Source organism: Amyelois transitella, chromosome 18, assembly GCF_032362555.1.
Source record: "Amyelois transitella isolate CPQ chromosome 18, ilAmyTran1.1, whole genome shotgun sequence".
In the NCBI taxonomy this organism is placed as follows: domain Eukaryota; kingdom Metazoa; phylum Arthropoda; class Insecta; order Lepidoptera; family Pyralidae; genus Amyelois; species Amyelois transitella.
In genome coordinates this window covers 1,660,959-1,678,173 of record NC_083521.1, presented here as the reverse complement: position 1 = coordinate 1,678,173, position 17,215 = coordinate 1,660,959, and the positions used below count along the sequence as shown (strand labels likewise).

The 17,215-nt window shown below is 34.5% G+C and overlaps 2 protein-coding genes across 2 annotated transcripts; one reads left to right on the top strand and one right to left on the bottom strand.

Annotated features, from left to right (window-relative positions):
* Positions 1-1,048: 1,048 nt before the first annotated feature.
* On the bottom strand, positions 1,049-8,824 carry LOC106136263 (uncharacterized). Its single transcript, XM_060949158.1, has 2 exons — positions 8,683-8,824; positions 1,049-8,523 (listed from the first exon to the last, which is right to left on the bottom strand). Exon 2 carries the CDS (start codon positions 8,415-8,417, stop codon positions 2,571-2,573), a length of 5,847 nt encoding a protein of 1,948 aa, XP_060805141.1. The 5' UTR covers positions 8,418-8,523; positions 8,683-8,824; the 3' UTR covers positions 1,049-2,570.
* Positions 8,825-10,386: 1,562 nt separating this feature from the next.
* LOC106137838 (molybdopterin synthase catalytic subunit) lies at positions 10,387-16,930 on the top strand. The gene is made up of 6 exons (XM_060949238.1): positions 10,387-10,667; positions 10,898-11,013; positions 13,473-13,648; positions 15,379-15,621; positions 15,992-16,215; positions 16,783-16,930. The coding sequence occupies exons 1-6, from the start codon at positions 10,539-10,541 to the stop codon at positions 16,885-16,887; spliced, it is 993 nt and encodes a 330-aa protein (XP_060805221.1). The 5' UTR covers positions 10,387-10,538; the 3' UTR covers positions 16,888-16,930.
* The last annotated feature ends 285 nt before the right edge of the window (positions 16,931-17,215 follow it).

Genomic DNA, 17,215 nt, shown 5'->3' with positions numbered 1-17,215 from the left:
GTGGCACCGGCTGGCACAGCTTGTTATGAGTCCAAGTGGATGTTTATAAAATGTTATTGCTTGTCTAAGAAAACATTCAGGATCGTAAAATATGTTTTGTTATAACATTATAATGTTATACGGCACGATACATTATATTCTGTGGTACTTTGAAAATGCGGGCAGATAACCACAGCGCATAATATCCGCAGATTGCATTGCACATCATATTATATGCATTTTACTGTTATCTACTTCACATGCGGTGTACATGTACAACCGCTCCAGTCCACTGGTCTACACATTATACAAATGATAGATATGATTAGCATACATCAAAATCTCTCCTCTTTCCTGGCAGCCTCCGCATTTCCACTTCTATCTATTCTATAAATATACTTACCTGTTGCAGTTTATTATTATATAGTCTTTAGTGTGATGCCACAACTGTTTAAAGATTAGAATAACTGCCAACTTCACCCTTGCCCTAGTTACCTTCTTCTACTTGACACAGGCTAAATAACATTTGTTGACGTTATTGAAGAAAATACTGCAGTTCAGTGACATAGTTACCGCTTCTTCTGCACTGTCGCTTTGGAAGCGGCACTGAATTTCGTTTTAACGCCTTCAATGTTGTGAAACCAAAAGATATGACAATTTTAAGTGATGTTCTTGGGTGTCCCATAAGAACGATAGAAAAAAGTAATAGGTTTCAATTTTGCATTTTTGAACATTTGCTTCCTCTCACAAAACTAAATAATCTAGATATTTGATATTTGAATCTAGATACCTATTTGACAAAATTCCGTCGTCTTCGTCTTGTAATAAATATACAATAGAATAGTAACTCGAGTCCGAATTACACCCAACATGCTCCAGAACTAATTTAAATTATGAAAAATTATATAAAGTAACTGCTTACCCTAAAAAATAAGTTATGCTAAGGTTTATAGAAAAAGTTAACCGGAATACAGACCCCTTACTAAAAAAATTGTAATGGAGGGTGCAACAATGAACACGCCAAGATGAGAAGAGATAAATCAAATAAAACTTATTATAAAAAGTCAACTTTATTAACTAAATTTGTGTACAATCGTGATGCAACTGCTAACAATTGTTATAAATCTTTATTCTTATCTACCGCGTTACATTTTTGACAACGTGAAAGTTTATCTCCAAATCTTAATAACCCATTCTATGGAGATCTCATTACCTCCTTATTACCTCATCGTCTTCACAGACAGGTGGCGATAACGTGGGATAATGTTACAATAAAATTTCACTTGCGAAACTTAAAAGTGATTTTTAGATCGCCAGCTAATATTATAAAATCTTTTCCTGGTTATAAAAATGAATGTTAAAAAAGATCCTCATTTTCGTTTCTAAAAAGGTTACATTTCAAAGTTACTTTTTCCAGTAATAACTTTACATACAAATTTCAATTCAATATTTTTTGACGTATTAATTTACTTGATAACTGTTACGTTTGGCGTCGAACCGCACATTAATATAACGTTTGAAAAATCAGCCTAGGTATAATTTAACACATCAACTTAAAGATAACCTAATGATATTCCAAAACTACACATTAAGTATTCCACATGCAATTATTTTCTACAGTAAAAATCCGTCATATTTTTCGTTCTATTCAATTTAGTAGCTTAATATTTACTTCATTCTAAGTTGTATGTAATTAACATAAAAAGGTCGAGCTTCTCACTATATTTATGTAGAATTTGTTGGCAGATTAATTTACCTCCTAACAAAAGATATCTGCTCAGGAGATCTATTGAAATTTACAATGTCAAACTTACCATCTAATATAGTTTCATGTAATCAACACCTATTTTAGGTAGTATAATGTGTTAGAATAATTTAAAAGGCGTATTGAATGCATATGGCTGAATTAGTAGATAAGCATAAACAGGTATATGTGTACTACACTTGTCAAACTTTTGAAATATAAACATTTGTGTTATATATGACTAATTTCTAATCAACATGCACAGGAAATCATCATCATTGAACATATCTACAAAAATATTTCACTTAACAATATAACATGATCCAAAAAATATTTAAAACTCAAATGTGCCCTACAAAATAAATATCTCAATTACTTTTAGTCACAGTTACATCGTTGAGAAATATTGATAAAAAAGTTACTTTTATTTATAGTTTAAAAACACATTGAGATTATGGCCAGCATAATTACTAATGTGAAAATAAGGATTTCCAAAAAAAAAAAATATTTGATGGCATCTTTAGTAAGTAAATACATGACTACTAAAATTCGGATTTCATATCACAAATAGCAGTCTTGAAGTGAGGCAGGAATCACCTTTTTTAGGCACTAGTGGTTTGGCACGCTTACGGAGACTAGTCGCTTCAATGCAACTTATCGCTAGATAAGTGTGCATAAGCATAAGCGAAATATTAAAGAAATGGTTGACACACTCAAACATGCCATGAGATTTAGAAATGAGCCGTAGTTTTCTTAAACAATCGTCGCTATATTTTACGAGATTATCGATCCCGTGAAGATCACAGTGACTATAAAACAAAGGTGTTTAGATAATCTTAAAATTAGATCAACCGACTTTGTTGATGAGTTCATCGCATATCGCGGTGAGTTCCTCGTTGGCTTTCGTTTTTTGGGCTAAGGTCTCCTCTAACGACGTAATATGCAACTCTTTTCTTTTCAGCATGGCATGAAGTTTCAGTACCTCTGACTCGTGGGCTTTGTTCATCTTTTCCAACTCTTGGTTTGCATGATTGAGCTTGGAGGTCGCGTGTTGTTTCAACAACTCGTAGTTATTTTGCATTTTTGTTAAATTCTCTTCAAAATCTTTAATAGATTTTTTGTATGTATCCTCATTGGCTTTGCAACTCAAAATGATTTGTTTACTCTTCTCGTATTTACTGTGCAGGTCGCTGAATGATACCTCCATGCTTGCTAGATGAGCCGTCTGTTCATCTCTCTCTTTTATCAGCCTCTCGCGCTCCTCACTATGACGCTTTCTGTCTTGCTCCGTTTCAGTTATAAGGCTCGCAATCGTTCTCTCATATTCCTCAACTACAGCCGCCATGCTCTTATTGATTTGTGTTTTTTCAGCCAACTTCTCATTAAGATCAATTACTCTTTTGAGTCTCTCCTCACTCTCTTTTTCCAAAACTTTCATTTGTGATTCAAGTGTCATAAGTCTATCTTTTAACTCTTTACTCTCAGATCTTAAACTGTACACATTAATTTCTTTTTCAGCCAATAGCTCTCTTAACTGACTTAAAGCCGATTGCGCTTCTTCTTGTTCAGTACTCACATGTGTTATTGTCGTATTTTGATCAACTAAAGAATTGTTGGCACTTAAAGAAAGCAGTCTATCAATAACAGCAATGGCAGGAGATGTGAATGTGATCGAACGACGGTTAGAGCTTACAGGAGTCGTTGATTTTCGGGTTTTGACAATCGGGTTCACGGCGGGCGTGACCACCATCATTGGTTTAGATGTGGTGACGTTTAACTCTTCAGCAATGTCTTCTGTTGTTTCGTGTGGAGAAATATTGGATGTAGAGGGACCAACATTAATAGCTCGTTCTGTATTGGCTAATTGTGGCGGCTTTGACATTCTCTTAGGCGTACTCTGCCTTTTGTGTATCTTGCTTAACGCAGCAGCGATTCCCTCTGAAGACAACCTCTTAGCAAATAAGGGATCAAACTTCAAAAACAAACTTTCTTTGCCACTGTCAACTACGACATTACTCTTGTTCTGATTGAGCAGAAATTCATATGTTGCTGCATCTATAAATAACTCATTGTCTTCATTATCTTGATGTGGCACATCTGGAAATTCCATCATATCGTTCTGAAGATTAAATCGTGCCAGTTCATTATTTTTAAGAACAGTTTGAATATCCAATCCTGTCATTTCATTGTCTTCAACTTCTAAGAATGGACCTTCTATAGTATCTTCATTATCTGTGTTGACTTCTCGAACTGTTGAGTTTTTATCGTCTTTAGAAGAGCAAGATGTATTACTAGTATTGAAAGAATCTTTTTCATCATAACCTATTTTGCCCTGGATTGAAAAATTATTTGCTGTGTCTACAACCTCACTTGTATTTGTTTTCTCAGGTTCATTTTGAGAATCTATTTCAGACGGGATTATAGGAGCATCACCACTTTCTGAGGTAGGTGGAGGTGATAAACTTATTTTCGATTTAGTCACAAAAGGATTCAAGTTCATGTCATCGATTTCTGGCAGATTGAACACATTTCTGGCTGAAGTGCTATCACCTGACGATGTTGCTGCCGATAAATAAACCGATTGGTCAGAAGACGAAGGAGTTGTTGATGCAATTGGCGATTTGTTTTCAACATTTCTTTCTTCAATTTGAGTTTCTACACATACATTAACTTTTAATGTATTATCTACGTTATTTTCAGATTCAGACTTTTCAATAACATTAATGTCAGTATTTATAGAAGTAATTTTAGATTTTTCTTCCCAATTTTGAGAAGTGTTTAGTTTACCATCCGAGTATTGATCTCTATGAGCTAAGTCGGATTTATCCTTTATTGTTGAATTTTCTGTAGATACAGAACCATCAAAAGTATTATTAAAGTTCTTTTTTGTTATTGCGGATTTCGGCCTTACTGGATACGATTTTCGTTTATTTTTATTTACTATTTCCTTCTTTGGTAATTCTTCTTTGTTTATTTGCTTTGGAGAATCAGAAGGTGGCGACAATCTGATTTTAGTCTTTGTTGCAAATGGATCATCTATTTCATCAAAATTAAAGTTGTACCCTTTCGATGCAATCGGAGGAGAAATCGGTGGTGAAGAAGAAATTTTTGATTTAGACGAAAAGGGTATTTCAATTTTTTCAAAGTCTTCCTCAAACGTACTGTCATTTTTGTTATCGGCATCATTATCAACAGACACCAATACATAGGGGCTATTATTTTCAGAAACTATTTCTTCTTCACATATTATTTCTTTTTTCTTTTCATCAGTACCATTCAAGTTATCATTTTCATATTTAGGAACAGTCTCAGTAATATTTTTTGCATCCACAGTTTCTAGCGGAACGTCAATTTCCATGTTACTTTTAGAGATTTTATGATTTTGTACACACATGTCAACTGAAGTCGGTTGCAGTATTGCCTTGTTCACCTCATCAATATCCGTAGATGTTCCCATGTTAGAATCTGAATCTTTTATCTGACTTGTGGCACTAGCTACAGGTACATTGTCTTTGTGTTCAAAAATATCCTGAGTATTGAAGCTTATATCCATTGCTTCCGGCTGATCTAATACTAATGATGATGATTTAGTATTACCTTCACTTTTATTATCATCATTCTTATAAACACATGTATGTGAATCTATTAGATTATTCTTATCTGTTTGCGTACAATTTTTATGATAATCTTTCTCAATAGTTCTATTATCTTGGTCTCCAACTTTTATATTTAAAGTATCATTAATATTATCAGTTGACGCGCCAATGTGATCAGTTGTATTTATTGGCACTTGATCAATTTGTTCTACGTCTTGATCGTTCATACTATCTAAATCGTTAATAACATTATGGAGGGTGCTTGGATTAATTGCATTGTTTTCAATCTGGTCAATTTTATCAATTGGCATAATTTCAAGGCCTATGTCATCTTCATCAGGTAATGGAATATCAGAAGGTAAACTTTCTCCACATCCTATATAATTAGTTGGTTCCGATTCATTTGTAACATTTCCTTGAGATTTACTTCTTAAAAGACTGGAGTCGTCACCTGAATGTTCAAGTAAATCCAAATTTATAGACTGTATTTCAATGCCTTTATATTCAGAGCTAGTGTGTACGGATTTCACTTGATGATTCACTATTTGTTCCTCTTCATTGTTAGCTAATTCTTTTAATGCACTATCAGCTAAGGACAAATTCGCGTTACATTCCTCTTTTGATATACCAAAATCTACAGTGTCGGATTCAGATTGAATGTTCATATTTTCTTGCAAATCATCTCGAATTGACATAGCTGATATTTCTGCTACATGTGTTTTATCTACCAATACAACATCTGAGGGTTTTAATTTATCACTAGATGAGGGAGTTTCAGTTACCAAGGTGTAGTTGGTTTTTGAGTCATTGTATTCTGATAGTGATCCAGATTTTATAGTTTGTTCAGAGTTTTTTGGCAACATACTTTCCTTTACACAAGAAGTAACAACTTCTTCAACTTTTAAAGATGTTAAATTTGAAAGATTGTCGTTAACTTGTTGTGAAATTTCTTCAGTTCTGGCTGCTATTGATTTATTTGTATTTATATCTAAAGATTCTTTTTCTACATCTTGACTAACATTATCAATTAAAATTGATGATACGGGTTTATTTTCAGTATTAAGTGGTATAGCAGCATTCAAAGATGTCTGCATATTATGGGATACAATATCTAGAGTTATATCTTTAGAAAATGTAGATGGTACAGATGTTTCGTCCGAGTCTAGAGTCACAGTAGTATTTTTGTCAATGGGAAACTGTTCACCTTGCTGAGTGGTGTTTATTATAAATGTAGATGGTGATACTTGGGTGTCATTTGATAAGACTGAAGTAGTTACATTTAAGAGATTATCTTCAGACTTTAATGTTACAGTGGTATCTATTTGTTCATATACATTTGTTGTCTCAATATTATGATTTGAAGATTCATTTACATCATCAGAAGCAAAATTTGCAATATTCTGAGTTCTATTCATTATAAAACAAGATACTGACATAGGCTTATTTATTAATTCAGTACTTACAATTTCATCTTGGTGCTTCTTATTTTCTACATGTAGGGTTCTTTCAACACTCTGGGTACCAGTTGATGATAATACAGATTTGTCAGCATGATCAGTTGTAACAGTTGTATCCATAATTTGTGAAATTTCATTTGTGCCTTCTTGTTTGATATCCTGAATAGAATTCATTAAAGATGGAGATACCTTATTTTCCTCAGTTTTTATGGGAATGGTAACTTCTAGAGTTTCTTCACCTACTGTAGCTTCAGGTTTTTGTCTGATACCATGCATAAATGATAAAGACATTGGATCTGCATTAACATTATTATCTTCTTGTCTACTTTGTTCTAACATCTTTATAAAGTCTTGGGTAGATTCCGCAGGTGTTTCCTTAGAAATGGTTGTATCCAAAGAATTTTTATTACAATCTTCATTTGTTGTTTTTTGTAATTCTGTAGTAGTGTCGTGGGTTTGACTTTGTCTAGAAACATCAGTTTTAATCATAGCTGATTTATCATTATTAGGTTGGGTAAAATGTTCATCATCAGAGTGTTGTGTAAAAGTTGTTTCACAATCAACAAATTCACCATCTGATTCAGCAACTGCTAGAGGGTCGTTCAACTCTGTAATAGTTTTGTTTTCAATCACAGAATTGTTGTAAGACACATCCATAAACTCCACAGTATCATTTAAACTATTTTCTGCAATAGCTGTCTCAGCTTTGCCTTTTGTTTGTGATGGTATATTGTTTGACTGTTGGAAGAATAATTTGTGTATAGGAATCTTCTCTTCACTGAACAATATTGTCGTTTCATCTTTCCATAGCAACTCTTTTTCCAGGTCTTCATTAAAGACAATGCTATCTTTCAGGGGGCTTCCTCTTTTCGTTGATGACTCTCTTTTATTTCTTGCAGAAATTGGTGTAGATGCTACTGCCACTTGAGGTAAATCTGACGGTATAGATTCTAAGGTGACATCAACAGGGCTGATGTCATGTTTAACAATGCTATCCTGTGTTTCCTCAGCTGGAATAGGGCTCTGTGAAGCCCGAAACATATTTAAAACACTTTTAAGTCCTCTCATAATAGGTGAGCCTCCATCATTCTTAGGAATTTCTTTAGTCGGTGTTGTTGCTTCTGGTGTGTGTAAAGCCGAAGATGAAGTGCTTGGTAAAGATAAGTTTTCATCTATTTCTTGGACATCCGTAATGGTAACTGTAATGTTATTGCCATCCTCTGTGATAGTAGTGTCCAGTGGCCTTAACACAGACAAATTTCTATTATTATCCAAGGATGAATCAGCTGTATGTAACTGTAGAGGTTGGAGCTTTGAAGATTTAGATATGTTATCATTTTTAGTTAACATTGAATTGAATGATCGGGTCAAGTTGGCATTTTCAATTGAACTTGTATTGTTATCAGAAAATTCAGAATTTCTATTCTCAAGGCAGTGTGCAGTATAGCTCTTGGACATTGGGGAAGAGGCCGGGGTGATAGAGTACCTCAGTTTCATGTTGAGTTCCGACACATCCAGCTCCTCATAGCCTTTCTCCGTACATGGGGTTCTTGGTAATACATTGGTATGTTGAAAAGTATTCTCTTTGTTGTCAAAGTCGCCTATATTGTCTATATCCATTGGCTCGACTTGGTGAGCCATTTCACTTAGTTATTTAGATCACTTCACAACACTAAATTCCCGAAAGAATGCATCCAGCTGCAGCCAGTCCATCAACACGCCCGAGATATCTTCAAAGCACAGAGATCTGTAGCCAATCAGAAAAAATAATCAGTACAATGTTTACAGTTTACCGACTTCAATGAATTTCACTTGGATTTCTAATACGTATTTAAAATGCAAGACGCGGTATGTATGTCATTTGAAAACAAAAATGTCGGTTCAGTGATATGAACACGCAACTCACTGTGGAAATCTATTTTTATCCTGTATGTGTTGCACGCCGTGCGGTTGTTATTTTACGTAACGCGAGCGCCCTAGGGAAACTTGCCAAAAAGCAATGAAAGCAGTTGGATCCAAACACAAATACACAGCCTGTGAAACCGTTGAATCCGGTAACTTTTTTAATTTAAACTGTCATTTTGAGCTGTCAAATAAGCTATCACTAAAATAATGTCACTGTCATCTGTAGCATAGAAAGTTTTTTTTTTTCGAGAATTTGTACCATAGCAATATTTTTACAGGCTTGCGAAAGCTAGAGCATTATCATTAAGTTAATAGGTAGGTAGCTGACAGAAAAAAATGGCTTTATTACTCAAGTTGAGAATTTGTCAAAACTACATTTATCTTATTTATTTGTTTCTTTATATTGTAACAAAAAAAATTATACAATTTCTACCACATATACATTCGAAGCCGTAAATAATGCCTTCCGAGGCTGCCGCTAGCGATACGATCCCAGCCAGTTGGCTTACATACATACATATAATCACGTCTATATCTAAAGCGGGGTAGACAAACCCAACAATTTTGGAGACTGATAGGCCACGATTAACTTATGATAGAATTAAGAAATGGCTTAGTGATAGAATTAAGATTCAAATAGTGAGGTCTTTGGCAGACTATGAAACGTCGATAATACTGGACACATCACCGTACATAAAAACAAGCTTGCCGACTTATTTCGTCGTCTGTTTATGAATTGTCAATCACAGTTATGACTGTCAAACACGGTAAAATACAGTTTCGAATTATTTGTTTTTTGACATTTTGATGGAAATCTACAAAATAAATGAAACTAACTTTTCAAGGTGAGTTTAGTTTTGTGTTTGTGTTAGAGAGAAATTACCATGTTCGCACTATAATTAATACAACATTACGTTTCAATTGTGTTCAAAACCTATTGTATAATTTAATATAAAAATTTGAATTTGAATATGACATTTTATGGTGTTGGAGACAAATTTGAGGTTATGTTATGAATAAGGTTATAACTCGCAGATTACATTATGTACTCATTTGTAAATTGAATGTTTTTCCTGTGACTTCGAAATAAAAAAACAAGTTTGTTGCAAAAAAGTTTCGCTTCAGTGCACACAATGATAGCTTCAACCGGTTAGTAATCTATAGTTGTACCGCTTTGAGTGTTGTTTTGTTGATCGTAAATGTCTTCATGTTTCACTCATTAGGTTTAAAATTTTATGTTTCATTACACGTAAGTACAGTCAAAATATGCAGCAACGAATATGAAAGGGAAAATTAAAATGTATTTAAGTAAATCAATTCAACATTGTTGTTTGTTTAATTTTTTTTAAATGAAAATATATTTTCTTTTCTTAGTATAGTTAATTAAATTATGTGTTCTATCTTTAACTCTTTTTGAACTTAAACTTTATTATAGTCTGTAGTTATTAATACAATTCTATCTCCTCAGGATGAATAATGGACATTAACCACAGTGTGACAGTGAAATTATTATTCTTTGCCAAATCTAAAGAACTGGCCGGCATTCGAGAAACAACCATTCAGCTACCTTCAAAGCTCAGTTACCAAACACTGCTAGCCCTGATTACTGAGACTTACAACCTTGAGACAATCAGACATAATATATTACTCGCCAAAAACGAGATTGTTTGTGACCAGTCATGTGATATTGAACTTAATGAGAAAGATAATATAGCTGTTATTCCACCTTTGAGTGGTGGATAAAAGCTTTGTAAGGAAAAGTTAAAGTAGAAAAAATATATTGCAGAATTAGACTGAGACTTAGTGAGTTATAAATTATTTAAATAAATTTAAGATTAATTGTGATATTTCATAATAATGGATCATCTCAAGTTAACAGTAGATGTTTTATCTGTGGATGAAATCAGTGGTCTTGTGGTTGATGACAGCTGTGGAGCAGTTTCCATCTTCGTTGGAACTACAAGAGATAATTTTGAGGGTAAAAAGGTTTGTGTTGATATATTTAATTGATAGCTTATCTCAATTGTTTATATTAGTTCAATACTTTAAATGTGAGTTTACACACTTATTCCTTTATGCGTCTTGTAGTTGTCAAGGACAAAAAAACACCTAACTAGTGAAAAGAGAGAGCAGCCATATAAATTCTTACGATATTAGTATTTAATCAGAAACTATAAGAACAATAATGTCGTCACCTAAAATTTATATTTACACAGGTGGTCAGATTGGAGTATGAAGCATACGAATCCATGGCCTTGAAAGCAATGAAGTCGATTTGCAATGAAGTGCGGGACAAGTGGCCTGCAGTGCATGGAATAGCCATATATCATAGGTATGAAAAATAACTATCTTTTTTGTATTGGTGCCGTGTGGTTCCCGGCACCAATACAAAAAAGAATAGGACCACTCCATCTCTTTCCCATGGATGTCGTAAAAGGCGACTAAGGGATAGGTTTACAAACTTGGGATTCTTTTTTAGGAGATGGGCTAGCAACCTGTCACTATTTCAATCTCAATTCTATCATTAAGCCAAATAGCTGAACGTGGCCATTCAGTCCTTTCAAGACTGTTGGCTCTGCCTACCCCGCAAGGGATATAGACGTGAACATATGTATGTATGTATGAAAAATAACTATCTTACATTACTTGATATTCACCGGTAGCACTGGTAGCGCCACAATGATCTCCTTTGTTCTAGTAATATGGCAACAAATGGTAACTAATAATATATGAAATGATTTAAAAATGTTTTCTCTGCCTCTGAAAATAGATTGTTGATGTTCTTTGGTACAAGCATAGTCTTCGGAGGAGGTAGCGTAGGGCCGGATGAATAAAAAAAAGTACATTGAATATCAACTAATAAAGAATAAATAGGTTTTTAAGCCCCCATTTTTGTTTCTTTTTTGTCAAGGGAAAATCGTTTTTACGGACTATTCCCTGGGTCTTCACCCTGTAGGGTGTGGCCCTTCTGGCACCTAGTGTGCCAATCTACCCATTAAAACATCTCCAGTGCTTCTTACCATTTTGAAGGCACTATGGAATCGCAAGGCATTCCACCATAATGGAATATATCTGAAAGTCTAGCTGCCTCGAATATTTTCGCCAGGTATATTAGTTGTACATACATAAAATCACGCCTCTTTCCCGGCGGGGTAGGCAGAGACTACATCTTTCCACTTGCCACAATCTCACTGCATACTTCCTTTCGTATATTTTTGTGTAATCCTATGATATCTACAATAAGTGATAAAGTCATACTCTACTCAGTCTGTAGCTCTAGTCACATGTGTAATAAGCGTAAAAGCAAATGTTTAGTCGTAATTTGTGTTATCTACATATATTACGAGATAGTAAATTAAAGTTGCATCTTATTCATAACGCAAATCATCTTGAGCATGATAAGACACCATTACATCATCTGACTTTGTAGTGTGTCTTATCTTCTGTCTATTTTTATATCTGGCATTTACAAATCAGATGAATTTTTGGGATAAATATATATATCTATAAGATATATAATTAGATTAAAGTGATGTGACGTTAATAAGTGTATCTAATTTTGAAAATAAATCTATTCTATTCTACTAGAAATTCAAGAAGACAAAACCAGAGCCTTAGCGCTTAACTCGCTAGTCAGCCACTCAAACGATTCCCAATTTGATTCCCAGCATGAGTAAATATTTATTCTTTGTTTTTACACATATTTTCTGTAGATATTTAATTTATTAGTAGGTATGAGAACCCCGCTCCTTCAACCGTGCTGTAAGAACTTTGTGTAAGCTTATTTCTTCGCGTTGCGTCTTAACAATCTAAATTGTAAAAAATAAAAACCTATATAACATTGATTTGTAAAATGCGCAATTCATAATTTAACATGAAGATGAAGTTATACAGTACATATTGTCGTTGTTTTGTAATAATGGCATACACCACAAGGCCATATAATTTGCGGCATCCTACCTAGTAAATTACCTATACAGTCACGGAAAAATATACAGTATTATATCTTGTTAGAAATTGTTTTGCGAAATAATACCTACTTGTACATTTAATCTTACAAATATTATAAATACAAAAGTGTTGAACCTGAACGGGTGTGTGAATGTTTGATTGTTACTCTTTCTGGCAAAATCTACTGGACGGATTTTGGACGCAACTAATCTTTATAAATATTGGCAATTATTGGCATCTACATAAAATCATTGTCACTAATAGACATAAAAACTATAATTTTAGCTCCAACTTGAAATCAAGGCAAGACTTGTAATTAGCAACTAGCATAAAACTTACAGAACAATAGATATTTACAAAATCAACAGACAACTAAGGTTTTATCGCACTGTGATCACTTCCAGCCTACCTAACATCGCACGCGCAACGCCGCGAAAACCTACCACTGTTTCGCTTTTTATTATGACGTAAAACGAGACAGCGATAGCATTTCGCGCGATTAAAACGCCGTCGCGCGTGCAGTACTCCGGGGGCAGGCAACCAATGTGTGGAAGGGAACTGATGACGTGGTCTAAATACACATACATACATAAACTTCACGCCTCTTTCCCGGAGGGGTAGGCAGAGACTACCTCTTTCCACTCCGATCTCTGCATACTTCTTTCGCTTCATCCACATTCATAACTCTCTTCATGCAAGCTCGGCGGTTTCGGGTACTTTTGACCTGATCCTTAACAGGACGTCCTTGATTTGATCAAGATACGTTCGTCTAGGTCTTCGCACTCCGACCTTTCCCTCCACACTCTCTAGTCTAAATACACGTCTTGATAAATTTCCCAGACTCGGCCAAGTACCATGTCGCGAGGCGTCAGTAGTGATAGCGGTGAGCAGCCCCCACCGCCGGGAGTCTCTGGACGCGGTGTCCCACTGCATTGACCAGCTGAAGGCGACCGTGCCCATCTGGAAGAAGGAGGTGTACGAGGGCGCAGCCCCCGAGTGGAAGGAGAACAAGGAATGTGCGTGGTCAAGTAGTAGGTCTAATGGTCAGACCGTAAAATCAACATAAGTGCATACAAACTGGATACTATACTCTATAGATAAAAATTTAAGATAGAAAATATTATGATAAGATATTTTTAATATTCATGCAATAAAACCACAGTGTGGTTTAAACTCGAATGCTACGTATATTCAAAATGCGCGCGCATGGGACGCCGCACCACAGACAAACAAGAACATATCAAGGAGTTTGTATAACATCTCAAACTTTTTTTAACATATAGGTTTTGTATCATACTTTTTCGATATCCAATTAGGCCAACAAGACAAATTTATTTGTTATAGTAATAATAACAAAACCAACTGAATTTTACATTTAAATACAGTTTTATCCCATCTCTTTCTCATTAGTAGGTAATTAGAATAAAAAGAAAAAATGACTTCCCCAATTTTGTAAAAAGTGGTCTTGTCTATTGTAAATTATCTGAAAACCTACTGCACCTATTTTGCCGGGACTTGGAGTAACGGATGGAAGTAATATATATTATTCTTAAAAAGAGCTAACTTTTGTCCGTAGAGTTAAGTGGAACTTCCTCCATACAGGTCTTTACTTTTTGCTTTATTTAATCAAAATATTTTATTCTCGGTCTTCCTCTTCCTTTTTTTCTATTAATTTTTCATTTTAATATGTGAAAATATAAAGTGAAATAATTAACTAGGATATAGAGATTTGCGAAAACGAGAAGTGGTTATCTACAACCATAAAGTGAATAAAGTGCTTGTGCAATGCTTTTTTACATAAATATAAGTATATATTTTGGTTGTCTTGCCAATGATAGAATCATAATAATAATCATAGAAAAATTATAGATTGAGTTTTATGTATTTTTACACAACTGTTGTTAATCTTTCATTGTTGTTTTATTCAATACTTAGTACACGATATTGCCTATTTTTAGATTGTTTTTTTTATTCTTTATATTGGTATAAGAACAAATTTATAGATTCGTTTTACCGTTGTTAGGTACATAATAAAAATCAGGGTAGCTATTTAGATATAAGTAGAAAAATGTTGCAACAATAAATTTATTATATGTTTTGCATATTGATTTTCATTTCGTCATATGAAATACTAGCTGTGACCGCGACTTCGTACGCGTGGAATAATTATTTTGGGCATCATTGAAGCTGTCAAGGATGAATAATTTTCCCCGTATTTTCACATTTTCCATTATTTCTTCGCTTTATATAGTTGCAGCGTGATGTTATATAGCCTAAAGCCTTCCTCGATAAATGGTCTATTCCACACAAAATGAAGTTCGATTTAAAAAATAATTTTTTGATTCGAACCAGTAGTTCCTGAAATAAGCGCGTTCAAACAAACAAAAAAACTCTTCAGTTTTATAATATTAGAATAGATACTATTCCTTCCAACCGGTGCTCCTTACCCTGACCCTTTGCATTGATAAAACTGAACCGTCCCCGGTAACAACAAAAGAAATAATCTAAAAGTACCAGTATTATCATCGAAAACAGTCCATTAGTATTTGAATTTATACCGTTTACGCATTAAGGATGTTTAAATTTTGAAAAATATAAATACTGAAGGTCGGTAAAGTAACGCATTTTTTAAACGTACCTAATATGCGGCCACTCAAAGTAGTGCGAAAATATGATTGGCTATTATGAATTTGTATGCTGTTTTATTTATTTATTTTTTTACCAAAGAATATATGTGGTATTACAGGTTCATCAGTAATCGCACCACAATTTCCCAACAAAATAGACAAATCATTAGTCCAAATAAATGTTTCGAATGAGGAACTCCAACAGCGTATACAAAACTTTATAGAGAGGAAAAGAGAGCAAGTGAACGTCAGTAATATACAAGACTTCACGCCGGAGGGAGCGAGCGAGACGGGAGATGAAACCTGCGCACGAGTGCGGACACAGTTCGTCAGGCGGAGCGATTCGAAGGGACATTTGAAAAGTATGAAATATTGTTACCTATTTAAAATACTTAAATCTTTTACAGTTAAGGTACTTAAATGTTGCCTTTAGCTGACCACGTTCTTTAAAGCCATTGGTTGAAAAATGAAATAAACTAGTATAGACTTGTCTGGTCTATCTGAATTTTCATGTATTCTTCTTATTCTTAGTCAACGGAACAGTCTTGGAAATACTGGAATTTGAAGAAAAAAAACATATAGTAACGTCTATTTCCCTTACGGGGTAAGACTGAAAGTCCACGTTCAGCCTAAAAAAGTGCCGGAACTCAAACGGCATGACTATGTTTATTTCAGTATTCTTAAAATATATGCTGAGAGTGTCAAGAAATAAAAATGAACCTTATTTTGCAGTACGCAAAGTCCACAACGAATGGGGACCGCAAACTGTTAACATTCCACACGAACGCAAACCGGACACAACAAACCTTCCCGCTTCCATCGCTGAGAGAGTGGTCGCCGTCGAGAAGTTTCTAAACATTGGTCCTGTGGCGCCGGATATATATAGAAGGTTGAAAGAAATGGAGGATAAAATCGCTCACTTGCAAGCTATTTCGCCAGAATACGCACAATTTTGGGTGAGCTACTACTTTTTTTGGTCATGGGCGTGCACGTTCAATTGACCAAGAATTCCACACTAGAAACATACCCACTTCCATCGCTGAGAGAGCGGTCGCCGTCGAGAAGTTTCTAAACTTTGTTCCTGTGGCGCCGGATATATAAAAGGTTGAAGGAAATCGCGATTGCGCACTTGCAAGCTATTTCGCCAGTATGACCAAGCATTCCACACTAGGTACTTATTTATACTTTTACCCGCCGAGAGAGTAGTTGGCGTCAAGAAGTTTGCCAACATTGGTCCTGTGGCGCCGGATAATATATATAGAAATTTGAAAGAATAAGTCCGCGTATTTGCAAGCTTTTAGCAAAGTTTTTAGGGCTGGTATTCTGGCATTTTTGCCGCCTCTAGCGACGCGTAAAAGTTGTGCTTTTGTCTTATTAAATACTTTTGTCACTGCTATTTTAAAAACTTTTTTTCTATTAAGTAAGTAAGGGATAAAGACGTGATTATGTTTGTATGTATGTTTTCTACTATTGACCATCAGTTAACATTCATCTAACTGTGTTAAATTTTGCATCAATTACAGAGAAACAAATCGGACGATGTTAAACAAGAGAGCGTAGACTACGAGTTCACAGCGGACGATATTGAAAGAAAAATAGAGATGCTGGAACGACAAGGACTGTCTTGAATAACTTAATGTAGTTTAAGATTTATGCAAGTTTAAATAAATGTCTCAATTTGTAACAACATCACATTTTTATTATGACTTCGAATTTATGTATGAATTTTGTCATACAATTATTCTCTGTAATTTATTGGAGGGGCACACGTCCAGCAGTGTGCGAATATAATGCTGAAGAAGAAGAAGAATAAAATTATAAACTAAAATTGGACCTAAAATAGCAACTTAACTTATAATATAAATCTATTAGAATGACAGCAGAACAGATATATGACTATCAAGAAGGAGCGACAAAGATAGAACACAAAAGGTATGAATTTGACAACTGTCATTC

Bases quoted from the DNA above. Each gene is read 5' to 3' on its own strand.
- LOC106136263 (XM_060949158.1), bottom strand. From the start codon at position 8,417: ATGGCTCACCAAGTCGAGCCAATGGATATAGACAATATAGGCGACTTT.
- LOC106137838 (XM_060949238.1), top strand. From the start codon at position 10,539: ATGGATCATCTCAAGTTAACAGTAGATGTTTTATCTGTGGATGAAATC. The intron at 11,014-13,472 runs GTATGAAAAATA...TAAATTTCCCAG, and splicing joins GGAATAGCCATATATCATAG to ACTCGGCCAAGTACCATGTC. The intron at 16,216-16,782 runs GTGAGCTACTAC...CATCAATTACAG, and splicing joins CAGAATACGCACAATTTTGG to AGAAACAAATCGGACGATGT.